At 38.4% G+C, this 26,877-nt stretch overlaps 10 protein-coding genes across 10 annotated transcripts; 4 read left to right on the forward strand and 6 right to left on the reverse strand.

Moving 5' to 3' along the window:
- Positions 1–1,259: 1,259 nt before the first annotated feature.
- Positions 1,260–2,016, reverse strand: GCK72_013336 (uncharacterized protein; the record flags this gene model as incomplete). The annotated part of the gene is made up of 2 exons (XM_003101160.2): positions 1,260–1,750; positions 1,800–2,016. 2 exons carry the CDS (start codon positions 2,014–2,016, stop codon positions 1,260–1,262), a joined length of 708 nt encoding a protein of 235 aa, XP_003101208.2.
- Positions 2,017–7,388: 5,372 nt separating this feature from the next.
- Positions 7,389–9,050, reverse strand: GCK72_013337 (uncharacterized protein; the record flags this gene model as incomplete). Its single annotated transcript, XM_003090392.2, has 5 exons — positions 7,389–7,642; positions 7,697–8,184; positions 8,229–8,675; positions 8,847–8,936; positions 8,980–9,050. 5 exons carry the CDS (start codon positions 9,048–9,050, stop codon positions 7,389–7,391), a joined length of 1,350 nt encoding a protein of 449 aa, XP_003090440.2.
- A 307-nt stretch (positions 9,051–9,357) lies between these two features.
- GCK72_013338 (uncharacterized protein) lies at positions 9,358–10,780 on the reverse strand (the record flags this gene model as incomplete). The annotated part of the gene is made up of 4 exons (XM_053729802.1): positions 9,358–9,706; positions 9,752–9,879; positions 9,931–10,177; positions 10,224–10,780. 4 exons carry the CDS (start codon positions 10,778–10,780, stop codon positions 9,358–9,360), a joined length of 1,281 nt encoding a protein of 426 aa, XP_053584574.1.
- Positions 10,781–10,855: 75 nt separating this feature from the next.
- On the reverse strand, positions 10,856–11,155 carry GCK72_013339 (uncharacterized protein; the record flags this gene model as incomplete). The annotated part of the gene is made up of 2 exons (XM_053729803.1): positions 10,856–11,045; positions 11,094–11,155. The coding sequence occupies 2 exons, from the start codon at positions 11,153–11,155 to the stop codon at positions 10,856–10,858; spliced, it is 252 nt and encodes an 83-aa protein (XP_053584575.1).
- A 668-nt stretch (positions 11,156–11,823) lies between these two features.
- GCK72_013340 (uncharacterized protein) lies at positions 11,824–12,150 on the forward strand (the record flags this gene model as incomplete). Its single annotated transcript, XM_003090395.2, has 3 exons — positions 11,824–11,925; positions 11,976–12,052; positions 12,102–12,150. The coding sequence occupies 3 exons, from the start codon at positions 11,824–11,826 to the stop codon at positions 12,148–12,150; spliced, it is 228 nt and encodes a 75-aa protein (XP_003090443.1).
- Positions 12,151–12,410: 260 nt separating this feature from the next.
- Positions 12,411–13,365, forward strand: GCK72_013341 (uncharacterized protein; the record flags this gene model as incomplete). The annotated part of the gene is made up of 6 exons (XM_003101256.2): positions 12,411–12,529; positions 12,581–12,720; positions 12,782–12,841; positions 12,895–12,996; positions 13,043–13,206; positions 13,258–13,365. 6 exons carry the CDS (start codon positions 12,411–12,413, stop codon positions 13,363–13,365), a joined length of 693 nt encoding a protein of 230 aa, XP_003101304.2.
- A 268-nt stretch (positions 13,366–13,633) lies between these two features.
- Positions 13,634–13,966, forward strand: GCK72_013342 (uncharacterized protein; the record flags this gene model as incomplete). The annotated part of the gene is made up of 2 exons (XM_053729804.1): positions 13,634–13,689; positions 13,744–13,966. 2 exons carry the CDS (start codon positions 13,634–13,636, stop codon positions 13,964–13,966), a joined length of 279 nt encoding a protein of 92 aa, XP_053584576.1.
- Positions 13,967–14,063: 97 nt separating this feature from the next.
- On the forward strand, positions 14,064–15,449 carry GCK72_013343 (uncharacterized protein; the record flags this gene model as incomplete). The annotated part of the gene is made up of 4 exons (XM_053729805.1): positions 14,064–14,206; positions 14,256–14,560; positions 14,613–14,728; positions 15,252–15,449. The coding sequence occupies 4 exons, from the start codon at positions 14,064–14,066 to the stop codon at positions 15,447–15,449; spliced, it is 762 nt and encodes a 253-aa protein (XP_053584577.1).
- Positions 15,450–15,837: 388 nt separating this feature from the next.
- Positions 15,838–20,899, reverse strand: GCK72_013344 (uncharacterized protein; the record flags this gene model as incomplete). The annotated part of the gene is made up of 3 exons (XM_003090397.2): positions 15,838–16,023; positions 18,227–18,456; positions 20,824–20,899. 3 exons carry the CDS (start codon positions 20,897–20,899, stop codon positions 15,838–15,840), a joined length of 492 nt encoding a protein of 163 aa, XP_003090445.2.
- Positions 20,900–24,192: 3,293 nt separating this feature from the next.
- Positions 24,193–25,808, reverse strand: GCK72_013345 (uncharacterized protein; the record flags this gene model as incomplete). The annotated part of the gene is made up of 4 exons (XM_003089212.2): positions 24,193–24,331; positions 24,381–24,658; positions 24,784–25,470; positions 25,554–25,808. 4 exons carry the CDS (start codon positions 25,806–25,808, stop codon positions 24,193–24,195), a joined length of 1,359 nt encoding a protein of 452 aa, XP_003089260.2.
- Positions 25,809–26,877: the final 1,069 nt, after the last annotated feature.

The raw sequence follows: 26,877 nt of genomic DNA on the forward strand, positions 1-26,877 counted from the left end.
ACTCAATGTGAAGAAAATTATTTCAGCGGTTTCTTTTGTTCTATAAAAATAATGAAAAAACCAAAAATTTCAGTTCTCTGATTCTGAGCAAACATCGAAAAAGTAATGTAAAAAGCACAAGACAACAATTCTAGAGGTTATTCTACACAAAAAGTGTTCACTTCCTTTAGAAGAATTTACTGTAGCTTACAGTGGGATTACTGTAGCTGATAGTAAGCTAACAAATTACACGAAATACTGGAAATATACCGTTTCGTGTTTTATTGCTGGGCTCGTCATGGACTTGCAGACATTGGATACGACACTCATTATTTTTCGTTCGGATCACCGAAAGATTTAGATTGTCAGCTTAATTTAAATTATTGACAAGAAAAAAATCAGCCTTCTTTTCTATCAACTTTTGAGTCTTTGTCATAGTATCTGGTTGTTATGAAACATAAAAGTAGTGGTTTCTCAAAATAGACCAGAATAATCGCCTGTTTTTACAGTTGAGATTCCATATAAAAACTTCATGTTACAAAAAAGATCTCTCTAAATTTATACGATTAACAAAGACTGAACAAATGAGTGATACTGACAAAGTTAAATTCATAAAACTGAAACGGTGAATAACAATCCAGAAAAACTATGTATCACATTTTCTCTGAAAATCTGAAAGCTAAATAATATTTTGCACTTTCAGGTGAATGTGTTAAACTCAGCGGCGGTAAGATGATAATTACATCCAGTCTTTGAATCTGGAACGAAAATCGGGAAGAAATGAATACGATTTGGAAGAAATGCGAAAAATTTCATGTCACCCGTGCACAGTTTTCCTCGAATTTTATAGCCTCATTTCCCACGCTTTCCCCTTATGGGGGTCTAGAAAAAGTTTATGGAATTTTGTTTCGTTTTACAATTTAAAAGGAATCAATTGATAGCGTGGGCAGCAGAAACTGTTTCAATGAAGAGAACGGTATACACATCAATCCATACCTCAAGAGTTTAAGAAAATGTATGTGTTATCGATCTGCATCGAAGAGAAATTCGGAAATAATGTCTTCCCTGTTGCTAACCGCACAAAGTGTTAATCTTCAAGTCTGTTATTCTTCTAGTAGGGTGCTATAGAGACTTATGTATATCATTTGTCCAATCCTTTCAGTTTCTAATCCAACCCTTCTAAAACTTTCCTGAAACAGTGTAAAACTTTTAGATTTCAGATATTTATTGTGCGAAATTTGAATAAATTAGAAAGACAAGAGAGTGATGGAGATCAATTATCAAAGAGCGTGTCCCATGTAAGCATCGAGTTCAGCATCCATCTCCTCGACGGTTTTCTTTGGTTGAGCAACCTTCTTTGGCTTCTTTCCTTTCGCCGCCTTCTGACCTCCGGCAGCCTTCACATTCTGCTTCTTTGGTGTACGTTGTTGGTTTGGTTTTCCAGACTGTGGCCTTCTCGATTGCGGTCTTCCAGATCCAGCTGGAACCCTTTGTGGTGCCTCTGGGAACTTGACACGATTGGCGATGTTTGACGTGTCAATGATGGCAAACTTCATCTCCTTTCCATCGAGAGCAACTCCAGCAAACTTCTGAACAAGACGGTCAGCGTGTCGTTTTGAGAGAGTGATGTCTCCGGTTCCGACTGGATTTCCCTTCTCATTGAAGTTGACGGAAACATTCTTGATTCTGAATTCAGCAAAGAGTTGTTGAAGATCTCCAGCGAGGACTGTTGGGGCGAGATTCGAGATGTTGATGCGGACTTCACGGTTATCTTAAAAAGAAAGAAATTGATCATCCAGTCGAGTTGGTTACCAACTCACCATTAGATGGAATAATTCTATCCAACTTCTGGAATCCACCAGATTGACGTCTTGGTGCTCCTCCACTCATACGTCTTGGTCCTCCAGATGGCTTTCCAGCACCAGAGAATCTCTTCTTGATTCCCATTGTGGACTTCTTGACTGATGTCTTTTTGAAACTTTTTCCTCTTCTTATTCCAGCAGAGAGTGGTGCGTCGACAGCGATAGCACGGGCCATTTTTAGTGAGTTGGGTGTTCTGGAAGATGGAAGAATTGAGGATGGATTGGGTAAGGGAAGAAATATGAGAATAAGGGAAAGGACAGAGATGGAGAGAGAAAGAAGACCGACTGCTCACGATGAGAGAAGGATGAGTGAATGATCGGTAAATGACTCGGATAGGGTAACTCGACTGAAGACAGATGGACGGTACGCGGGAAACGGGAGTCTGTGGAAAAAATAGTAGGCGGAGAGAACATCTAGTAAGAAAAGTGAATGTGAAAACAAAGGTCGTGTGCTAACTCTTTATAGTGAAGAGCAGGGATCGTAAAGATTCGGAAAAGAGGAATATAACTTTATCGAATCAACCTAGTGAATTTGGTTTAGAAAACTGAAACTCAGGAACTTTAAAATAGGAAACCGTTCGTTGATAATGTTCAAAAGAGACTATAATCAAAATCTAGAAGCTCGTGACACCATATTGAACCACGAGGAGGGCGAACGCGGTAATCAATTTCTATTGAAGTAGACATAACTGAAAATTTCTGTTCCAACTTCCTGTGAAAAGTAGTTCACATTTGATTTTAAACTAATCAGTCGTATTAGAAATTTCTGATATCTACTGAAGTTAAAACTGCAATAGAGTGGTTCAAAGCTGAAAATCTTCAAGAACCCAAAAAAAGAAACAGTTTCAAGAAGATTGTAAACTCTTTACTCTTCAGAATCCAACAATCGAATCTTATGAAATATTACATTGTGAGACCCGACAGATACAGATCTACGAGCTCTTACACTCCCAGCAATTAGTGAATACCTATTCAAACAATATGTAGGTTATGGAATTTCACAATCTGTCACTTTTAGAAATGAAACAATAGGTAGTTAATCATGATGTGGAGAAACAGTGTACTAGTCATGTGAGGAAGAATAACATCTGGAGAGGTGAGATTGGGACAAAAAGAATGATGAACTCAGGTTGGCATAAACTAAGTGCAGTCCTATCATTTCGATAATTAACAAGAAAATAGTTTTTAAGCTCACATGAGGGTCCTGTGAAACGGAAAATTTTCGGAATATTGTAAGTTTTCAAAAGTGGAGAAAAATAGAATAAAACTTCCACTTAACCAAAAGAAAGCCTTGAGAAACATAAGAAAATAACAATTTCCACCAAGAAAATCAATATGATTTCAATCTCTACCACCTAAAACTAATTTCCGTTTCGTCTACTCTTCGAATCATATTCGATTCTTTTCGAAACATTATCAAACCGATCGGAGATAGAAAGTAAAAAGGAGGCCATCATAAAATAAACATAAACCTCCTTCCAATGCACATCTATTCGAATGGATTCGAATATACATCTGCTGCTGACCTTTACACTGTTTGGATGCGCACTCACCAACTGCGCACTCCGAGAAGGAGAGTCGAGTGGCTTGCTGTGGCAAGTCTAGCAAAGCGCGTTTGCACTGTCGTCATTGGTTCTGGGTGTGATGATACAAACCGTTTATTATCAAGAGTGAGAAGGCAAAATCAATAGAAAAAATGACAAAAAAGATTAAAAAATTGGGGAACACCAGAGGGTATAAGACACAGGGAGGAAATGACACAATAGTGGGGTTATAAGACGTGGATAATGATATAAATGCGATATATAAATTATATTTCGAATTGAAAAAAAGACACTTTCATCGACCTCTGGCACAGATTTTTCGTAACCACTCCCCGGTTAGTTCACTGAAATTGAAGTGCATCTTCACTAAACAAGATTTGTAGTCCTCGAATTCCATTAGTCGGTAGAAAGGCGTAGGATCCCGAGGAGTTCTTCGAACTTTTTGGTATGCTGTATTCACAGGAGGAGGGTTTGTACCATAGTCAATGTCCAAGTCAAACAAGGGATCATCTGGAAATAATGATATTGAGATCAGACAGGCTTTGGGACACTTACTTTCATCGGCAAGTGCTTTGTGGTAACTATCAAGAACTGGAAATGATCCATCGTTATATTCCTCTTCATGCCATCGTATAGTTTTGTACACTATCTGTAAATTTCTTCTTCACAATTCAACCTGACCTCTTCAAGCTCGCCTGATTCATAATAAGTACTCCAAACCAATCCAAAATCATGATAATTTCTGAATCAAGCGGGGGGCAACCAAGTGCTTCATGAAAGCGTTTCGCATAAAATCTCGAGAAATAATGCTCTCCTGGTTGGGTGAATGAAATTTTCAGTGCATGTCTGAAGAGTGGAAGCTCTTCAATTCCTCCATACTTCGCACGTACAGTATCATAGATATAATTGGCTTGTGCAGTTTCCTTGGCAATAAAAGATTGATTGGAATAGATGGTTTCCAGACCGCCCGGATTTTTGTTATATTCTTCATGAAGATATTTAAAAAACCTGTTGTTGTATTCAGTGTATTCCATTCCTCTGCCGATCTGAAACAATAATTATTTAGGTTTTTTTTAAATAACTCTCTGATTCAATAAAAACCCACCAGAAACTTTTGAAGATATTGATGAAATCGAAACTCATCTCGATTTATTAGTTCTTGAATTTCCTTATGAGTTATATGACTGAAATGTATCCATTAGTCTCATCTCATCTGGTCACAAAATTTACCGTCGGTTATTCCGTTTTGCTGCTTCAAACAACCAGTTACAGTACGTCGAAAGAACTTTCATTGTTCTCCGGAGAACGAACGATGTAATATTGAGATCTTCAACACACCCCGCTCCGAAACTGAATAATTTTTGTTTCGTGACACACAGAAGCCAAGTATCACTGAATCTATTGATGGGATAGCGTGTGTCATCTGAAAACGGAGGAGAGTGGATTTTTATAAATTATTCCAGACTTTAAAAATTTCAGGTTTGAATTTATGAACTTTTTTCATTACAATTTTTTTGCAAACATTTATTTTCTGAAAATTTTTCATATTTTTCACAAGTAACATTTGGCCCGTTGCAAGTCTGAATTTTTCTCGTGGAAACTTGTTTCCCATCTGGTTGAAAGTAAATCATAACATACCATAAACAAATGAAATTCCAGCGACTCTTCCTTTCTGTAATGACCTTCCTCGTATTAATGGCCAATCAATGTCATCCACAGATAGTCCAGTGGTTCTGCTATACAAGTCAAATCTCTGCATTCTTTCCCGGAAATACTTTGCTTCTCTGAAAATTTAATATTCATTTTGAATTGTCTTCTTTTTCTTCTTCTTCTTTCCGTAATTCTTGTTAAAAATGTTACTAAAGAGTGTCATGAAGTCTGTTCTTGGATCTCAAAGTTTGTCGGGTACTCATAACATGTCTACATTTTTGATTTTGTAGTTAAGTATTCATAAAAGTTTGATTAAAAATAGGGAGTTCCCCCATACAGTACCGGTCAAAAGGTTGTAAACTATGGTCATTTTCCGTTGAAATGGCCCAACTTTGAGAGTGTGTCATGGTAATAAGGATTGTCCCATCAAGAAAGATTTTAATAGATCATACAGATCAAAAATAGAGCTCCATTTTTTTAGTTGACAACTTTTTTGTACGGGCACTCCCTAGAGAATTATGGTCATTTTCATACGACAGCTCAAAAATCGCACTATTTCTCACTGAAATTGGCCGATTTGAGGGAAAATTTACTTTGTCGATACGTAACTTGCTAGAGACTGCTTGTACAAAAAAGTTGTCAACTACAAAAATTAAGCTCTACTTGTGATCTACACAGAAATAAACAATCGATATCGTGATACAATCAGGGAGGCCGTGTCTAAAACTATATGTGTCGCGTTCTTTGTGGCCACTCCGGGAGTTTTCATCAAATATAGGAAACATCTGATTTTTCATAAAAATTAAGATAATCATATCAACAGTACCGCTTCGAAATTAAAATTACGATTAGGACATCGCACCGGATCGCAGATTACAACTGGTTTCGTGTCTTTAACTATATATTCCTTCTTCAACATAATTATTATTTCTTTTTTAATTCGCTCTTTTTCGATTTAATATAATTTTGAAATTTTGAAATACTCACCTTTGATCTTGCAATGGATCTAATATCGGTGGATATTCTGCTTCGAAGACCTCCATCGAAGATTCCGCATCATCTACTCTTTCTCTAACTGTTTCATCATCATCATCATCATCATTCGCTTTTCTCTTCAGCCTCCGACGTCGTTCATCGACCTCAATCGGTTGCTCATCTTCTGCTCGAAAATCGTCGCAAGTCATTTTCATTGCGCCCATTTCAGTTGAATAGAAGCGTGTCGTTGAAGAAACAATCGATGGACTCTTTCATCGGAATGCAATCCATTCAATGCACCGTAGTTCTCTGACTAGGAGGTCTCCGACCCGTTCCTTTCGCTGTCTGCACTCTCCGAAGGCGAGAGACTGTGGAACGAGAGAAGCCTCTCCTTGAATTGAACACTCTCTCGTCGGGTTAAATGACTCTGTTGACGACGACAAACCGCCACCGATAGAACTTCAATCTGCTTCAAATTTAAAACATTTTCTTTTCTTTTTTCTTTACGAAGAAGACGGAGGCACGGAGGTGGGAAGAAAAGAAGAGAAAGGAGCAGATTTATTGGGGGTCACAAGAAGAGAAAAAAGAACGATTGGAGAGAAATTTCTGATGAAAAGTGTAAAGAAAAGGATTGAGGAGATTCTTATAAAAAATTCCAACCATGTCAAAAGTTTCTGATAAATTTGTTTCCGATAACTTCCCTCCAACTCCCAATAAGGCAGATGCACCATTTCCAAAACCGCCTGATGCTGAAACTCTGCTCAAAAATCAAACCAATTGAAATTATCAGTTTCTAGTCTTAACAATCGCAGAAAAAAGTGAACATTCAGCAGTATTACAGCCTCAGAAAAAGGCATTGCGCCGCGAAAAAAGAACTAACGATAAGAGTGAAACAGACGCAGACATTCCGAGGGGAGGCAAAAAAAGAAACGAAAAAGCGAAGAGCGACGGGAAGAACTTTTTTATGGGAAAAGTAGAAAGGGCTTGACGTCAAGAATCTAGCTGGATAATTTATGTATTCTCGGGAATTTCTAGTACTTTTTGCAGTCGAATTTAGGCATTGCTTTCAAATCTAGCGGTATGTATCGCCCGAGATCAGGCAACTGCGCTCTAGTGAAGTGTACATATACGTACAGGCTTATCAGTAAGTTACTAGAAAACTGACTTGTACATGGTTGGATGTTGAGAAGTTTCTAGAAGCGTCTTCAAGGTTGTTACACGAACAATTTTTCAAGTAGACAAAAAGCTTTGTAACTTGGTTCAAGCAGACTCCAAAAGCATTTTGAAACATATTCAGAATCCTCTGTCAAAACTAAACAAGCTGAAAATCATTCAGAAACTTCAACCAACTTTTATTCTACATCAAAACAAGAAACTCTTAATCAAAACGGAAAATATTAATCAAGTAGTCGTGTAATCCAGCCGGCAAATCAATTGAAACTTCAAAAGTGGTGACTCCAGTTCTTTTCATCGGAATATTCATATTCCATCCAAAAAATGAACCAGTCAAAGTGACAGTGTCAATGGTATTCGGGCACTCGTCGGTCCAGCGGAACAATACTTTTTGTTGGCCTTCTTGGACAAGAATACTCCCGCCACACTCGTTTTCCTTATCAGTGTACAAGCTGTTATCTGGAAAGTTTTCCGAAATTTAGTTTCAGCAACTTTCAATGGAGAAAGACTAACCATCAATAACAATGTCAACATCATCATTCTCACACACAGAGCTTACTGTAGCCATCGCTCTTGCTGTACTCTGTTTGAATGTTGGTTTCTCATTAGTTACTTCAGATAATGGAGAATTGCTCTGAGTCTCTTCAAACGATGGCTCAATTTCTATCAGACTTGAAATAATACTTTCCATCGACAAAACTGAATTTGAACTATCCTCCAGACAGCTCGATTGCTCAAGTTGTGCCTCAATCAACTGTTGAATCTTCTCTATAAATCCGTTGGAAACCATTTGAGCTCCCGTCTCCTCAAAATCAATTTCCTCTCCAGCATTTGCTCTTTCAGCAATCAATTTCTCACATCCGGCTACCTGCTTTGTCAACCACTCATCCATGCGACCTCCCTCGGAAACTGATGCTTCCGGAGCGGCTTCCTTCTCCTCTGATCCTGTTGATTTTCGGTTGGATTTCTTACTTGAAACTGATGGGGACGGCACCATTGTTCTGAAAATCGATAGAATATTTCATAACTTCAGAAAACTGCTCACGGAATAATATTGACATTCGACGACGCATCAAACTTGACTTCCTCCAATTTCATCGACGGCGGACTCTTCGTTTTATCCCTCTTCTCCTTGTCTTTTTCATTTTTTGAAGTCATCACTCTATCCGCATCAACCATCGTATCTTCTTCCGAATTCATATTCGGAATAGGTACAGTACCCTCAGCACTCAATTTCGGAATAGCTGGTCTTATAAAAACACAATTGACCGGCTCATTCATCGGAACTTTTTGACGTGGTGCTTCTGAAGTTATCGGTATTTGAGGAGACGTCTTCTTGCTAGATGGAGTAGTTGGTGAGAGGCATCGAGGAGTGGAAACAGTGCTTTGCGGTGGCTCACGGAGCACCGAGTACATGAACTTTCGAACAGCACGGACGCCAGCTTCGAGTGTGTAGTAGAGGCTGAGAACAGCGACGAGGACAGCCGTGATTCTGTAAAAACCTGTATTTCTATCAGAATTCCTTTCCAAAAAACAACAAAAAAGAATTGGCACCACCAAGAATCGAACCCTGGTCTCTCTCGCGAGAGCCAAAAGCGTAGCTAACTGCGCCAAACGAGAAACCAAAGAATATGTTGGCAAGCGGTACAAAAACTAAACTTACATTCCGACCATCCAATACCACGGGCGTTCCTCACTTCTCTCGTAGACAACAATGTGTGGAGCATCGGCGAAATGAAACATTTCAGCCATTCTAAAATCTCATTCATCTTAAAAATTGTCTTATTCCAGCTAACCTTGTTCTAAAAGTCTTCTTCGCATAAGTGCATCCAAGAATCCATTGAAAGAAGCGTTTCACCTCAACCATGCTTCCACCTGCTTCCGTTTCTTCTTGCTTTTCAAACATAATTTCAACCGTTTATTGGGAATGAGCAAAATGAGTATACAACAATCCAACGGATACCGATAAGTGAGAAATAAGTTGGGGCTCAGGATTAGTTGAGGGGAGAAATTAGTGATAACCCGTGATAACAAAAATTAAATGGGCTAGTGGGTTACGTAGATAAAGTGAGCTTTTACGGGGAATTCGAATAAAGAATTTCGAGAAAAAGATAAAATAAAAATGCAACAGAAATACAGATTCTAAATACAAGCTTTTCAAGCAAATATACATATTATTGAGGATTAAAATGAAACATTCGTTTCCATTGAGTCATCTGAACGGGTATCATAGCCAACGCATCAGAAGATTCCAGTTCAGAAGCCTCCACAAATGTGTAGTTCTGACGGACAAGGAGCCGTCCATCCGAGTGTTTCAGTGTCAATTTCTCCAGATTTCTCATCGGACTGTGATCTCGATCTTGTCCAACTCCGACAGCAACTATACTCATCGGATGAGCAGATGCATCAACGACCGCATCTATCGTTCGTTTCATATTCAATGCGTTAGCGGGTCCGCCATCCGAATAGATCAAAAGTATGAAGTAGAGACCCACATGACGACGAGATTCTGCTTTGGCAAATCTGAAACCACATTTTTTAGAAGAGAAATATAATATTTCGACCCACTTTGACACAAAATATATAACTTCCGAAAAATCCGTGGGCGCGAAAGGCTGTACACCCATTGTGGCGGTTCTATAGGCACTGATCAATCCGGCCAGCCCTTCAACACGTGGATCTGTTGGCGCACCGTTCTGAAACGTTTTTCATTGACTCGTGAACCTCAAAACTAAAATTAAACCTACCAAACAGAAGCAATGAGACAACTGAAGAGCGCCTCCAGGTCCCTGAACTTTCGCTCCGAATCCCAGAGCTCCAATGTAAGGGTTTTGTGGGTTCGGAAGGTAGCCGAGTAGCGGTGGTGTAGTGTGAAGAAGAGATTCAAGATAGGCAGATGGATGATGTGGGTGAATGTAGTGAAGGGAACCAGCGTTGACTGGGTTACCATTGGAAGCTGTGAGATCGATGGCGGTGTTCAGCTGGAGTTTGACGCTGAAAAATAATGTTGCAATTGTGATGAATCTATAGAAAAACTCACTTATCATCCAGCATTTTAAAGAAAGTTGGTCCATTCTCCAACACCATTTCCTTCAATTCCACACACGTCTTCTCGTGAATACGTTTTCCATTCGCTTCCATCAACATATACGAATTGAAATGACCGACTCCTTGCTGCAACTGTGTCAGTGTAGTTGTACAGTGACCAACCAGCTGATCGTCATGATTCGGTGTGTAATTGTAAACGAACACTTGAATCGATGACTCATTGAAATAATTGAGCAGGAATAGAGGGACACTGAACGCGGCCCATTCTGGATTCTTGGTTTCTTTCAACATTTCCGATTTGTGAAGCATAATTGTTCGATCTTCAGCAGGAATCGATAAAATATAATAAAGTTGAAGAGGAAGACCATCCGGACTATGAATATAACTCCCTGAGAATCGTAAACGGAGGAATTGTGAATAATACTCGGGTACTTTTCCACTAATTTCCAGAGTAATAGTGGAAAGAGAGGAAGTTATTGGGAGAGTGAGACGTCCACCACATGCAAACATCATTGACAAATCAAAGTCACCGGCACCCATTGAGCCCATTACAGTATTTGTAGAGGAATTCAGGACATATCTGAATGAAAAATAACAATTTTTGATTAAAACTAAGGAATAAAATTACATTATCGCTCGAAACCTTTGCAACTTCTCAAATCTAAAATTCAAGTTCAGTTTTTCTTGAAAACACGAGTCGGCTTGTCCATAAATCGTTTCCGTTTCGGCCACTTGTTCAACAATTTCCGATTCCTTATCCAAACTGAACACTCCGATGCGTACGCCATCTGCCGACGGGTAAAATCGAGCATTTCTAGAAAAAATTAAAATATTTATCAATATTCAAAAAGGAGAAACGAACCTGATGGCTAATGTAATCTCGACTCCGTAGGCCGCCATTTTTTCGGGTGCGACGAGCAGCATACACACACTTGAGAGCACGTTTTTACACTTTTATATGCTTTCTGATCAATGACTCATCGGAGTTTTCCTGTCAAAATATCGAAATCAATTGATTCTTCTTCGGGAACGGAAAGATTGAGAAATTAAGAATTGCTCATCAAAAATTAATAAGTACCGTAACTTCATTATAATCGTGAAGAGACTCGGGAGAAAATTTTTGCTATGCGCCTTTAGTTGTAGCAGTCGTGGTGAAACCTTTTCACATAAATGTGTGTTCCTTTAAACTAATTCACAATCTTTCATTGTTTTTTTTTTCATTTTCTTCTCTTTGAAACAAGTAAAGTGTCCCTTTTGTTCGTTCTTTTCTACTAATTTGGTGTTTTTCATAAAGCTTTGCCCTAAAATTCTCCTAAAAAACGAAATAATCGATAAACTGATGAATCATTTGAAACGAAAGCCATCTCGAGTGTATTCTCAGCAAACATTGTCTCCATTTTCTTCAAAACCAGTTCAATTTTGCCATCTCTTGCTATTTCTTGAACGCCGAGGTGCGAGTGTATGCACTTTGCCGTCGCGGTGTTTGCGGCCACTCGTGAGCATTTTGCCTTTCGAAATTTCCTGGCTTTTCCCATTTTTCACCCAATTTTTATGTTTTTGAAATAAAATTCATCAAATTTTGTTTTTCAGTGATGGCCCGCGGACAACAAAAGATCCAGTCTCAACAGAAGAATCAAAAGAAGGCCGATGCCGCTAGAAAGGCCGGAATCGACCAGAAAGCCGCTGCTGCTAAGGTAAAATTTGAAATTTCCTCAAGAAATCAACAAACTCTTTGTATTCTCAGGCTCTCAATCACAAATGCTCTGTCTGCCTTGCTATGATGCCGGATCCAAAGACATACAAGCAGCATTTCGAGAATAAGTGAGTTGAACTTGTTCAAAACGCATTTTTATGTTCAAAAGTTATTCAGACATCCAAAAAGTCCACTCCCAGCTGAGCTCGTGGATGTCGCCGCCTAAACTCTTCCGGATATTCTTCGAAAATGCACTCCATGTCAACTCTTCCTCTCCCAAAAACACTTTATTCTTCTGTATCGCACCATCGGCGCACCCCATCCTTTTTGACTGTAAGATGGTTGCAGTTAATAAAATTATTTGGTTTTTTTGAAGACTTTGTTGATTGTTGTAATATGCAGAACGTTGAAACCGTGAAACTTTATCTTTATTGTCTCTTTATGTTGAACTTTCCTTTTCTAAATTGCTCTTTCCCAGAAATCAAAATGGTTATTCTGAAAGAAGTCAGCCAGCCAACCGAAGGCATCAAGCTTGCCGCCGAAAACGTTCAAGCTTTCTACAAAACCGATTCTCTTGGAAACGGAACTCTTTATATCACTGACAGGTAATTTCAAATCAAACAATTGAACATTTACAATAAAAATATCAATTTCAGCGCAGTAACCTGGATAAGCAGAGCCGATTCAAAAGGCTTCTCAGTTGCCTATCCGGCTATCGTTCTTCACGCCATTTCCACAGATGTTACCGTCTTCCCATCAGAGCACGTCTTCGTGATGGTTGATCAACGGAAGTCTGGTAAGTTTTTTTCGCGCTGTCGTTGCTGAAATGAAATTCGAAAACTAAAGTTTTGTTTTAGTGAAAAGACGAAGACGTGCGCCTATCCTTAGGACAATTCAGGAAGCTGACGAGCAGAGAGGTACACGTCTTCGCCTTCAACACAACTGGTTAACCAATTCTGTCATTTTTCAGGTCTCGAACTCGCCGCCGCTGAATTGGAAGACGAGGAAAGCGACGACGATGAAGAGGGACCGGGACTCGAGATTCGGTTCGTGCCGGATAATAAGGATTGCTGTAAGTAATGAAATCGAAAAATGTATCTTTAAAATATCTGTTTTAGTGCCCGATATCTACCATCAAATTCTGAAAGGACAAGAAGAGAACCCAGAGGAAGACGATCCAATGTACGATGACGACCTAGAAGACGAGGAAGAAGAAGAGTACGGAGAGATGGATCAGAGTGAAGATGGAATGCCACCCGGGCAATGGATCACTGCTGACAATGTAAGTTTCATACGGAATCTTTCAATATCAAAACATAATTGTTAATTTCAGATCGACCAATTCCAGGGAGGAGATGGAATGCAAATGACCGAGGAAGGACTCGCCACAATGAAGAGAATCTTCGGAAATCGTGAGCATCACGACGATTCAATGGAATAATTGCATTAGCTTGTTTCATAATATTTATACACCCCGTTCTTCAATTCCAATCGATCTTTTTTCCTACCTTTCTTACCCTTTCCCCGTTGATGTGTTGTTACTCGTTCGTTTTAACGCATTGTGATTATTTTGCCAATTAAAAAATCATTTTCCTCTACTCGTGTTTCTTTCAAGTTTTGTTATTTATCTCAATGTTCTACTTCAGGCAAAGTATCTTTTCTATTACAAAGAAAAACAAAAAAAGTTTAAAATTCAGATCTATGTGGAGATGCTGAGAAATCTCTTCAGTGTCTGTCGTAGATTCGCTTCCTCCGATTCTCCGAGGTAATAAAACAGCTGCAAAGTAAGAAAACCAGTTGAAACTGTCAAAACTTTCAGAAAAGTGGTAGTTTGTGCAAACGGAACGATCGCCGCGTGGCATCCACCTCAAGAGTTCCCATACGAGCACACGAAACCAATCGATCTGAGTGCGTTGACGAAAAAAGATCAGAGCTCTCGTTTATCAGCAGCCGCGAAAGCTTCTGCAGTACCACGTGAACCAATCAACGCTGAATTGAAGGAGATCTTCTACACAAGCAAACACGAGTGGTACACGAGGTAATTGATACTCAAACTGCCTTCAGAATGTCAGTATTTTATTTCAGAACCCGCGAAGAACGCCTTCGAAACGTCGCCGCACCTATTCCACGTCGAAAATAATGCGTCTTTCCGCACTTCTCCGTCATCAAAAATCCACTGTAAACGTCGTCGATTTGGGTCTAATTTCATATGGTGCCGCTTTGAAAGAACAACAGAAATTTGTAGATTTGGTAAAAGGCAATAAATCTGAAACACACTCTTTGTAAGAATGCGATTTGTGAATTCTCGTTATTAGTTTTCTTGAATTTCAGAAATTTTATATTGGCTCTGGAACACAAACCGGTTTATACAGTGGGAATTCGAAGTAAAGGGTATACAAAAGAGGAGGAAGAGCGATTGAAGGGATTAGGCGCAGAGTTTCACAGAACATCTCGAGGCGGTCTCATCACATTTCATGGTCCCGGCCAACTTGTTCTTTATCCGATTTGTGATGTCAGAAGAGTGTCGACACGACAACTAGGTGTTAGAAATTTCGTCGATAAACTTGAGCAGACAATCATTGATTCGGCTTCGCAGGGATTTGGGATTCAAAATGTGGGGAGAACTGAAAATACAGGTAATTTGATTTTGCGCGCTTCTGATTTCATGGTTTGACCTTTCGTCTTCAGGTGTGTGGGTATCGGGCGAACGAAAACTCGCTGCCATCGGTATTGCCGTGTCCGGCGGAGTCTCTTATCATGGTATCGCAATCAATTGTAACACTGATTTGACGTGGTTTGATAATGTGAGTAGTTCGTGGTCATAAGTCGAGAGAAAGTTTCGAGAAATGAAGAGAATCGGGGACTGTCGGAGAAAATCAGAAGGCTGAAATCGACTCAGATAGGCTGAAATCGACTCAGAACGGTTTTGAACAGATCTAGTTGAATGAGAGCGGAATTCTACCTGTAAATCACTTTTTTTTCAAACTTTCAAAAAAAATTCTCAGAAATTTTGAAGACTTCGCTCATTTTCTTTAAACTTGCGGGCACTTCAAATATAGAATCAAATGTGTCACTTTAAGAAATTATTTGATAACGCGAAAATGCGAATTTAGGTCGACTTATCACTTTCTTGAAACTCAAAGTTAATTTTAGTAAAATTTCGTGTTTCAAAAGTGACATTTGTTGATCAAAAAATCAAAAAAAATAAAGATTTTATAAAAATTCCGGTTTTTAATTTCTATAAAAATGAGGAATCCAGCTCAATAATTCGTTGTTTCTAGCTGCCTCTCTGCCCACAGTCAGACATCCTCAATTCCCCATTTCCAGATCGTCGGCTGTGGTATCGAAGGTGTCTCCACGACCTCTCTCTCCCGTGAAACCAATCGTACTGTAACTGTTTCTGAAGCCCGTCCCGTCCTTCTGAATCACTTCGCCAAGAACTTCGAGTGCCTTCTCGACTCTTCTTCCTCCAATAATTACAGTTTTCCTCATTCCAAACTTTCTAGTGCTGTTTCTAATTCATAGTCCCTCTTTCCCTCTCTTCTAGTTGTTGTTGTTCCAGTTAGGTAGTTCATTTTATTAGTCAATTTTCTTTAGTGACCCCCGTTGTTTTTGTACCCTTCTTCACCCCAAATAGTTTGTTGTTGTGTGGTGTCTCATCCAGAAATGCAACTTTTTTGAAACATCCACTATCTTTTTGTCCCTCCATTTCCCGCCCCAAGAGACTTCCTAATGAGAAGAAGAAGAAGACGAAGAAGCGACGTGTTTATTTGATTTATTTATTTACTTACAGAAGAGAAAAAGGAAACTTTTTTTAGAGAGCTAAAAAGTATAAGATGTAAGGGGAGGAGGAGGCGAAGCAAGGCGAGAAAAAAAGAAGAATGTATTCCAAGAAGATTCGATTTAAATAAATTTAGCGAACGAAGATCATGTAGAAGATTGGAGCAAGGGCAGCGGAGATGAACGAAGACGGAGCAGAGTTCTGGAGACCGAGGAGCTTGACGACGTTGTTGAGACCTCCCTTATCGAAGATATCAGTCACCATTTGTTGCCATTTGCCCTTGTTCTCCTCGAATTTGGCGGCTCCTTCTTCCTTGACCTGAAAAAAAGAAATTGGTGGGGAAGGAATCGAACCATGGTCGGAAGATCGGTGGCCAACTGTGTTAACCGTTACACCATCCGAGCCGAAACTTTATTAATTCCATCAAGTGTTCACTTGTTCACAACCCCTCTAAAAGAGCGACAAGCTTATTTTTTTCATCGAAGCAGCTATTATTCTGTCATGAATATATATATTGTTTCCCGTTGTTTCCCCATCGGACAATTACCTCCATTCGAGACTAAGTTGTTTTGTTTTTTTCATGTTCTCCCCCAACCCATTGAACCAAAAAAACATCAATAATTGAGAGAAAACTGGTTTCAAAATCGTTTTTTCCTTCCATTTTCATTCGGTTTTCAAACGGAAACAAAAGAGAAAAGAGGTTGAAAAGTTTTAAGTTGAAGGACAACAACATGATGGATGGAAGGGAAAGAAAGAGAGATTTCAGATGAGATCAAGGTGAAAAATAGGTATTTTCGGTATACTTGTAAGAGATAGATATGTATCTTCTGAAGGTCAAAAACCAAATGGAGGGAACTTGAGTTGGGGAAAATATATACTGTTTCAGTTCCAGGTCATAGTTGTTTCGTTGAATTAATATCCGATTCATGATACATATAAAATCCATAACATTCAACCGTTATTTTCAATCAACTTAGGAACAAGAACTTGTGCTATTTATTAGATTTTTTATGTCCATTTAATACCATAAAATGAATTAAATAGCACAAGTTCGTAAAAAGGTCCTTAGAAAACGAGTGCGCTGGCCGAAACTGGAGTTAATCACGAGCAGATTTCTCGAAATTGAGATATCAAAACAATTAGCTAGTGCTCTGACAATGAGACGAGGATCAGGTTCATTTCCTTTTTTCAAAATCATGTTAAGATACTGAAACAGTACTTTTCTGTGAATTTGTTGAGAGCATCTCACTAATCGAGTACATGTTTCCGTCTCGTATTTAAATCTACTATCTGCAACAGTATCTGATAGAACTCTGATCCGTTAAATAAAAGTCCAAACTCTCACTCCTCTCTTATCAAATCTTCTACAGTAACCCCATTGTTTTCTTGAACTTTCCATTGTTGATAGCATGTTCCATTGCCCGAACACTCCCTTCTTTTTTTCTTCTCCTTATTTCGAAATTCTCCTTTCTTCCCCTAACCAACAACATCTGTGTCCATTCCTCTCCTCAGCCACATTCACGTGACCTTATCCATTTCGTTTCGACCTTCCCTCAACCAGTTCTCTCTTTTTGTACCCCCGTCAAGGTACTCTCTCCTGATGACAAAAATACATACGTCAGGATAAAGAAGGACAATAAAAATAATTGGAGTGGAGGGAAGGAATTCGAATGGCATGGAGAGGTTAAATCACCAAAAATTGTTGGTGGTCGAATGGAAAATAATGGAGTTTTGTAATTGAAGGTTCAAGTATCCGAGTGTTTATGAGTCATTGGATTTTACTGTTTTAAGGCGGTGACATTTTAGGAGGAATAGGTTTTTTTATTGATTGATCTTTGCGATGCGACTGAAACTGACTAGCAACAGTGAAAACTTAGGAGAGCACTCATTATATCCTGAATGAACTACTTTAAGAGAAAACGCCATTATCTGTGGCACTAACAGGTGTACTGAAAGACTCGAGTTGTAAACATGGTGAAACAGTTTCGAATTTCCCGCGTTCCGGCCGGGCTAGATCCCAACTAGAAAATTACAGTTAAAAACACACATTATTCTGTCAAGCCTTTCAATCCTTTCACGAAACCCGCCAATTATATTTTCCGTACTCTCAGTAGGCTTTTGATATCGCTGATCAGAAAATTAAAAAAAAAAATCATAGAAATTTACCGTTTTAGAAACATTTCATTTTGATACGAATAGAAATATTTTGGTTATCGATCAAACTGAAAATGACTATGACTTTAGCAGCCCCCCTCGAGGCTCAATGGTCGGAAGTTAAGCTTCAGAGCACTTTTAACAAACATCAACCAGAAAATCCTAATATTGGCATCATCAAATATCTGATAAATTGTCTTGAGAGATTGAACACTCACAAGTGTTCTTACTGAAACGGGTTTTATTTCCGTTATTCCTTTCACTACCCAACTAGATAGCAAAATTCCAAAAAACCGTCTGCAAGACACCCAACCCTTTTCCCAAATCTCCGATCCCGTGTCTTCCATTATCCTGAATTAGTACATACCTCGCTCTGGAACTCGGTGACCTTAGCCAAATACTCATCAACCTTCTTCAATGTCTCCTTCTGTGCATCATTGGCCAATGGCTCCAAACTCTTGACCTTCTCCTTCAATCCAGTCAACAACTCCTTGACTCTCTCCACATTTTTGTCCAATTCACTCTGATTGTTTGAGAACAAATCCTTCGCATTTTGGAATTGGTTGGAGAAGAAGTTGCCGACATCCGATGAGACTCCTGCAAAGAATAAAACTGGGGAGAGCTCATTTGAAATTCATTGGACATTGCGGACAGTTGTTTGATTGATTGGACAACTAAATTAGATGAAGGCAAAGAGGGTTTTTGATGAATTAGAAGATGAAGAATTTTGGATTAGAATGTCTTTTGGTCGAGAGACCTTATCTATTTACAGAATCTATTTTGTAGAGGGGAACGTAGAGAAGAAGGGAAGAAGCTCATAAATCTTTTTGGAGTGAATAGAGAGGAAGGAAAGCACTAGTCAAGATTGATGGCTCTTTGTGGACTCTTCTTACTTGTCATTTCGAGAAAGAAGACAAGGATTTCAAGGAAGAAGAAGAAGAAGAATCTATCTGAGAGACAGGAGACAGTTGGTCAGGAATCGACTACAAGCTGAGACTTCAATGTTTCGTACTGAAAAGAGTAACTTTCTCATAACCATGAAACTGAAAATATTGTTCAAACTTTAATCATTTAAATTATAACAATCACATTTTTAATGTAAGCTACACAACGAAATTATTGGAAACCTAAATCGGTCATGGACGTTATGAAACTGTGAACTTTTTCTAATTGTGAAAATTTGTAAAACGAAATGTTGGATTTCAAATCGGTGATTGTATTTTAGCAGACTTGCAAGATTCCGGGCCGGCCCGGCCCGATCGGGCTGGATTTGAATTTTTGAACTTTTTCCACTACAATTTTTTGTCGAAAAATTTATTTTCTGAAAATTTTTCATATTTTTCCTCAAGTATATTTTTCAACAACCTTCGAAACCTACAAAAAGTTGTTCTTAAGAAATATTTTTCAAAAAAAATCGGGAAATTTTCGAAAAAAAAAATTGAATTTTTTTCTAGAAATTTTGATTCCGGCCAGGCCCGGCCCGTTGCAAGTCTGTATTTTAGATTTCCTACAATACATTGCGCATATGAGCTGGTGAGGCCTATGGAAAGTCTCTTTAAACGGGTTATAAAGATAAGATGGATCAAACAACTACGATTTCTCAGTTTCATAAATATCATTTTCATGAAACCGATTGTTTTCAAGTAGTCCCCTTATCTGAAAGTCATCTTATAGTAGCCTTCTAAAACATAACAATGCCCGATTGTATTGCTCTTTTGTTTAAACAAAACTTAAAATTCCTTCTTGAAACTGTAAGTTTTCAAACATTCAACGCGTTGTTTCCAGAATTTTCAGTTCTCAAATTACGGTTTTTCAACACTCAAAAACACGATGTATAGAAATTTCTGGAACTTCCATCCGATCTCTTCCGAAATAAACAATTCAATTGTCCTTGACCACACATTCATATATTCCATCCCTTTTTTCCATGAACAAGTGATCAGAGTTCATCGAAAACATCTCCAGGATGTGAGGAAAGAAGAAACCCATTTCTGCTCACCTTGAGAATTTGAAAGAAAAAGGAGAAGAAGAAGTCAAGAGACCATTGATCAGGTATTACGTGCACCCTTCTGAGTCCCCCTACTTATCCTATCCATATTCCAAGAAAAGAGAGGCGAAAACAACATCGACTTATCTTCTTTTGATTATCCCACGGAATCTTTGAGAAAAAAATCTTTTTGTGAGGATAAGAGGACTAAAGACCATTACGCATTTTCCGGATGGCACGGATGAAATATGAAACCGATCGGTCGGGGAAAAAGAGAACAGTGAGGAGGAGAGGAAGGAATAAGGGAAAGTGCTCTCATGGACAAGATAATGGGAGGAAGAAAAAAGGAGAAGTTCCTGAAGAAATAAGGATTTGATGATGATTGGTCAATGATTCATAGGACTCATTCAGTAGCTGATGATAGCCGAGCTCTAATAGAAATGAATGAAGCACATAGTTTTTCAGACTTTCACGAAACAGGTTTTCATTTGAATTCTGCAGTCACTTGTCCGAGCGCACTGATTCCAAATATAATTAGTTATAGATCTAATAGTTTTGTAACCGGAAGGGATTGTTCAGTCTTGTTTGACAGATTTCAATATAACTGATGGTGATAATTATTCTTGTTTATTTGTGGATGACGTGAAACAGAAAGTTTTTGGAAAAATCTTCAGAACAGATTAGAAAATCGGAGAACTAGCTGAGGCCTCAAATGAATACTGAATGATGAGCTTCGGACAGACTGAAGTAAACTTCATGAAACACATTTCCTTTTAATTTTGCCGTGAATTCAGTCTGATGGCTTCGGTAACCCGAATTCACTACTGACTTACGAAAGTTTTATCTCCAAAAAACTCAAAATCTATAATCATCAAGGTTTGATCAATCACTCAAATTCACCTACATTTTTCTTATGTATTTTGTAAATAATCATCCTAACTTTTATTCCCCATTCATAATCTCAACCCATAACTCACCTTGAATATCATCGAAGAATCCGGCGTGGGCGGAGACGGCGAGAAGCACAAGAACAGCAGAGACTTTCACGAACATGACTACTGACTGAATTGCCATTTCCATCTCTTTTTGCCATGTCCCAAAAGTGGGCGGAGCCTCCCTCACAAGGCTCCACCCATTTCTGTTTTTTCTCTGCACACTCTCTCTCTTCAGAGAGATCGAATGATGAAATGAACGGAGAGAAGGAGAGGAAACGATAAACAACAACAAAATACCTGCTGGGAGGACAGTGAGAGAGAGGAAGAGAGTGTATTTTGAATGAATCAGTTGAAAAATGAATGAACAAAACGTACTAGATCCTGTCGGCAAACAACTTTAACCTTGCCGACAGATCGGATAAATTTTCAGAGAAAACGAGTTTCAGACAATCCTCTCGGGTGACGATCCATTTACTTTAACTGTTTGTTTATTTTAAAAATGAAAAGTGTTTTTTCGTTGAAAAATCGACGATCAGAAGAGGGAAAACACACTCTTCTGCATGACCAATGTTCAACAGTGAGCATGTTTTTGTATATTTTGGTATTCTGGAAAAAGGGAAACAGATGATGTTTCATAATAGTTCAAACGCTTATTATTAGTTTTTGGTGTACGAGAGGAGATCATAATAGAAGCGATCGGGTTGAAATTGAATGATTAATCGATCAGATGATGGTGATTCATGAGCTTCAAACTGTTTCAATGACGTGATAAATATTCAACTGTTTCTATATTTGATCAGAATTTTAGAATAATTTGAATGTTTCGACAATTATATGTCTTCACGAAATGCGGTAAGTGACAATTGGTGAAGTAATCTTTGTCCCTGTAAAATAAATCACTTTTAATGAGAGGAAATATCTCAGTGTACCAGCAAAAGTGTTCGATCTTGAATACATTTTCTTAATCAGAAATATTATTCTGGTCCTGCAACGAATCAGAACCGCCTAAACGCGAGTTAATTGTTATATTTATGCCACTAGATTTGATGATTTTGATTCGTAGCAGTTCTTATCCGAGCGGTTCTATTCCGGGTAGTTCTGATTCGGGACAGCACCAAGATTCCTTCTTATTACTTTCGGTCATGATGCAGTTTTCAACTTTCAAAGTGCAGGCCTTCATCCTACTCAATCGAACGTTAAATTCAATAGAATAATGATTTGTGATTATTGATTGTCGAAGCCCGTGTATTTTTCAAGAAACTGCACAATGCAGTGCACATTGCAAAAAAGCTATTTTGGAACTTTGTTATCAATGTAACAAAACCCTTTCAAATTTTTAGTTGAATAGTTCCACGACTTCTGAATTTTTACTGTATCTGAATAATGATATCACAGAGTTTGTATCGTTCATTCATTGCTTTCAGCTAACGATAAAATCTGAAAACTTCTATTCTTGTCAGCATGAAAGTTTGAAATGTTTCGTTTGCTGAGATCAGAAAATTTGCGAGTAACAAAAAATAAAAAGAACGATAATTTTAACTTAGAATTCAACAACACATGTTGTCTGTTTCTTGTATAGGATAATACAAGTTTTGAATTATTTTTGTCGCTTATGCTGATTTTTTCACTTGAATAAATTCAATTGTTCACGTTCTGCCAAAACTGGTACAAAAGCTTGGATATCATGAGTTATCAAACAAATAACTGACCTTCCACATGGTCAATAAAGTTGTGAAGTTGTCAAGGTAAAACAGTATCTGTCTCGCAAATTTATTTCACTGCTTCATCTTCTCCATGAATTTCATTTTCAGCAATTAAGCCCTGCTAGAAGTTTCAGACACAGAACCTATATCAACTCCACAACATTTCATACTCTTGCATGAAACTTTGAACACGTTTCGTTTGCACAGCTTATAAAATAACGAATCTGTGAATCTTCTATTTGTATGTGAACTTCCTGTTTTTAGCAGAACTGGACAATATATACAGTCAAATACCAAAAGCTCAATAATGTTGCTACAGAAAATCAATTTAAGACATGTCATGTTATCATTATTTTCTCATTGCTTTCATTCGATTCATTTATCTTCTTTATTAAATTCCCGTCTCCCACAAAAAACATTCAAATAAATTGATCTGCAAAAAATATAGGCGCATATTATTGTGCATCCTCTAGAGGAAGTGTTTGATTGAAAACAAGCAGAACAAACCGCACTCAAAAGTGAATGACTATTTCTCATAGTTGAATGCAAAAAACCGATGAAACTTTCAGAACTCTCTCTGAAATTCGCTCAGAACTCATATATGGATCTTCTCTAGGAAACTTACGAAAATATATTTACAGTTTCATCGAGACGATCAATCCTTTGTAATTCTTGCCTTTCCAATCTTTATAAGTTTCTTAAACTTTTATGAACCCTGTTTTATTAATAGCAACGCTATGAAAAAACTTTCAAAAAAGTATATAAGTTTTACAAGTATCGGGTAAATAGAATGACCCCACTAGCAACCATTTTGTGAGTGAATTCAATAAACAATTGTAATGATTGTTTTTAAACATCAAATTAACTCGATCTGATTCTGAAACTCTCCTGGGCACGGGTGTCTTTTGCTATTTAGCCATTCTAATTTAAGACATACACTTAAGATTAGGTTTTCAATAATCTCAGTTACATTCAAACTTTTGAACCTTTTAACTTTGACTTCTGTTCAACGAGAACTATTACAAACTGAGACAGAGAATTCGAACGATGTTTCGGAAAATATGAGTTGAAATAATCTAAACCGTAGCTGCTATGAATTTGCTGTACACATTATTGCTTGAATTTTTTATTTTGGTTTTTGAATGCTGATTTGAAGTATTCATAACAACTGGAAACAACCCGAAACAATCAATCTTGCATTTTTTCAAGATTTTTTATGACTGGGCTGAAACAGTAGCTGTTCCAATTTCCGTTTTTGAATACTTGCGCCTAACGATGAAATTTTACAACTTTTTTTCACGTTCTAAAATTTAATTTATAAAACTTTATGATAAACATTTAACTCGAACTGGAACATTACTCCTCAATCAAATATTTGTGATACTTCTTCTTTATTTGTTTTTTTGATTTGGAGACGAGAAAGAATGAAAAAAAGAAAGTTGATAGGGAAGTAAAAAGACAAAAACACGTTTATAAAATTGTCGCGGCACCACAATAATAAAGAAAAAGTTGAAACTTTTTTTAAATGAAAATTGAGAAGGGAATCTGATGTCTGTCGAGAAGATCGCAGTTGTTCGAATGATCCTAGACCAATGTCATTGTATCATATCATGTTTCTCAAAAACAGTGATTTATTGTTTCCGATACATGAATTTACGAACTTTTATTCAGAAATCAATGTGAGATACCAGTATTTAAAAAAAAAGATTTAACCCATCACCACAAGCATCTTCGGTGCCTTCCCGGCCATCGCATCTTTCTGAATGTTTCCGAACATTTCCATCGCTTTTCCATTGAAAACTTCAACTGTCCTCTCATCACTGTAGTCACTAATTTGGTCCATTACACTGAATATGAAAGTTTAAAGTTCACTAATCCACGTACTTTCCAACTCACTCTCCGCCTGCCTTCCTCACACTATTCCTTCCCATCTGCTCCAGTTGGGACCCACTCGCCAGGATTTGTTTGATCATGTCATTCGGATTGAAAGCATCTTGAATTGCAGAATGTACACTTCCATTGAGAATCTTCTTCGGGAGATCTGGTTCAGCAGTAACCGGGCGTCCCAGTCCGATTCCTTGTGTTGTATTCCGTTGAACTGCGTCAACCATTGCTCCAACTGTACGGAATCCGCCGGTCAGATAGACAACTGTGTTCTTGAATACTGGACGGATCTGAAAATAGTGCAACTTTGGACAACTGTCCTTCCAATATTACTGTTTAGAGAAGATTAGTTATTTTCTTAGAATTTTTAAAATCAGTGCGTTTTCCTTTTGAAATTTACTTCCAAACGACTTACCGCCTCAGCAAACTCCACAAAGAACGCTTCTCGAATCTTCGTTGATTCTCTCTCATGAGCAAACACAAACTTCTCGGCAGTTCCTCCAGTCAACTCAACAAAATCGAATTTTCTCTTCTCATAAGCTTCACACAAAAACTTGGCATCTTCTACAGTAGTTCCCTTCTCTTGGAATTCCTTTGAGTTTGACTTAATACCAATCAAGAAACCAGTAGAACTTGGGATCTCATTTTTGATTTTGTCATAGATCTCAATGATAACGCGATTGCGGTTCAGCAATGATCCTCCATATCTGTCAGTTCTCGTATTTGTAGTTGGGGAGGTGAATTGAGTGAGAAGATATCCGTGAGCAGCATGAAGTTGAACTCCATCAAATCCACATTCATACGCGAACTTGGCAGCATACACGAATCTATCAATCACTTCGGTTCTTATTTGTTCAGTGGTCAATGCAATTGGTTTTCCGTACATTGTTCCAGGTGGATCAGTTTTCAATTCAACATCGGAAGCTCCGAAAGGAGTACGGTTCGCCCAAATGGATGATTGTCTTCCTCCGTGAGACAGTTGAATCACAGCGAGTCCTCCATCTTGTTTCATTTTTTGAGCCCATTGAGTGAAGAGAGCTCTTCTTTCAGAACTGTCGCCTTCTTTGAAGATGATCGCATTTCCGATTGCTTCGAGATTTGTCTGGAAAAAATACTTTTCTAACAAAGAGTTCAGTTACAAAAACAGAAACTCTTTTCTCGGGAAAACGAAACAGTAAAACTTACCGGATCAACAGCCACATTACCCGTGAGAATCATTCCGAACTGTCCATGACCCCATTTGTCATAAATATTCAGAATTTGCTCCGTCGGAAGTCCATGTTTCTTTGGATTTTCAGGTGAATAAGTAGAGAATCTCTCAGTCATTGCAGCTTTCAGAAATCGATTCGGAGCAGTTCTTCCATTCGGAAATTTCAGTTTTTCTCCGAGAATTTCGGAGGAGACAACAGTAGCATTAGGGAATCTTTTAGGGAAACTCATTGTCAAATGAATGATGAAAAATCTAAGATTTCTTCTTTGCTTATATAAGATCCCGATGCTGACAATTCCCAGTTCATCTCCCCCTTTTTCTGTCTCTTGTACAGATCAAAGTCACTACAAATCACTAGACATTTGTCAGCGGAGAGAAGAGACATACACACTCTCTCTCTGTTTATCGTGTCCGCCCGTGTCCTCTAGCCTTTTGTATTTTGTGACTTGTGAAACTGACCGTGATCATTTGTGTTAGACTTTCTAGAAAGTTCATTGAAGCAAAACGAGGTATCATCAGAATTTTTCGAAAATTTTCTGTTTCAGAGCAATAGTATTTCACGAACATTTTCTGTCGTGTCGATACCGCATAGTTGCATAGTTGCAAATGTCTCTGTCCCAAACGATGAGTTTGTTCCTTCCCATCAGTGAGTGTCATCAGTGACTTTCAATAAACTCATCATTATAAAAATAAAACTGATGAAAGTTCCAAATTATTTTTCGTCTTTCACTGGAATAGCATCAGGATTCTTTTTTTCACGAATCATACATGAAACTTAGAAATATTTCACCTTGTTTCACAATCTGAGCGATTTGGATCTGGGCGATCCTTCTCCGATTCTCGGCTCCTACTCGGGTCCTGGGCTCCTCGGGGGTTCCTCCTCCGAGTCTGTGGTTCTCGCTGGCTCCTCCTCCGAGTTTGGGCTCCTTATGGACTCCTCCGGGTTCTACGCTCCTCGTTGGCTCCTCCTCCTATGTTCGGCTCTTCGTGTACTCCTCCTCGAGTTCTGGGTTTGTTGTGGGCTCCTCCTTTGGAGGAGGAGTCCACGAAGAGCCCGAAGTCCGAGGAGGATCCGACGTAGAGCCCGGAGTCCGAGGAGGAGCCGACGAGGATCTTAGACTAGGAGGAATCCGTGAGAAGTCGAGCCCTTTTTCATCTTTTTCACAACCTTTTTTTCAGTGAAACGAACTTTTCTGAATGTTGTTAAATAAGAAAACGTGAAGTTGATCAAAATCTGAATACACGATCTAGGTGGTTATTCATCAAAAATTGACATTTTTGTCAGATTATCCTCTCGTT

This window comes from Caenorhabditis remanei, chromosome IV, assembly GCF_010183535.1.
Source record: "Caenorhabditis remanei strain PX506 chromosome IV, whole genome shotgun sequence".
NCBI classification, from domain to species: Eukaryota; Metazoa; Nematoda; class Chromadorea; order Rhabditida; family Rhabditidae; genus Caenorhabditis; species Caenorhabditis remanei.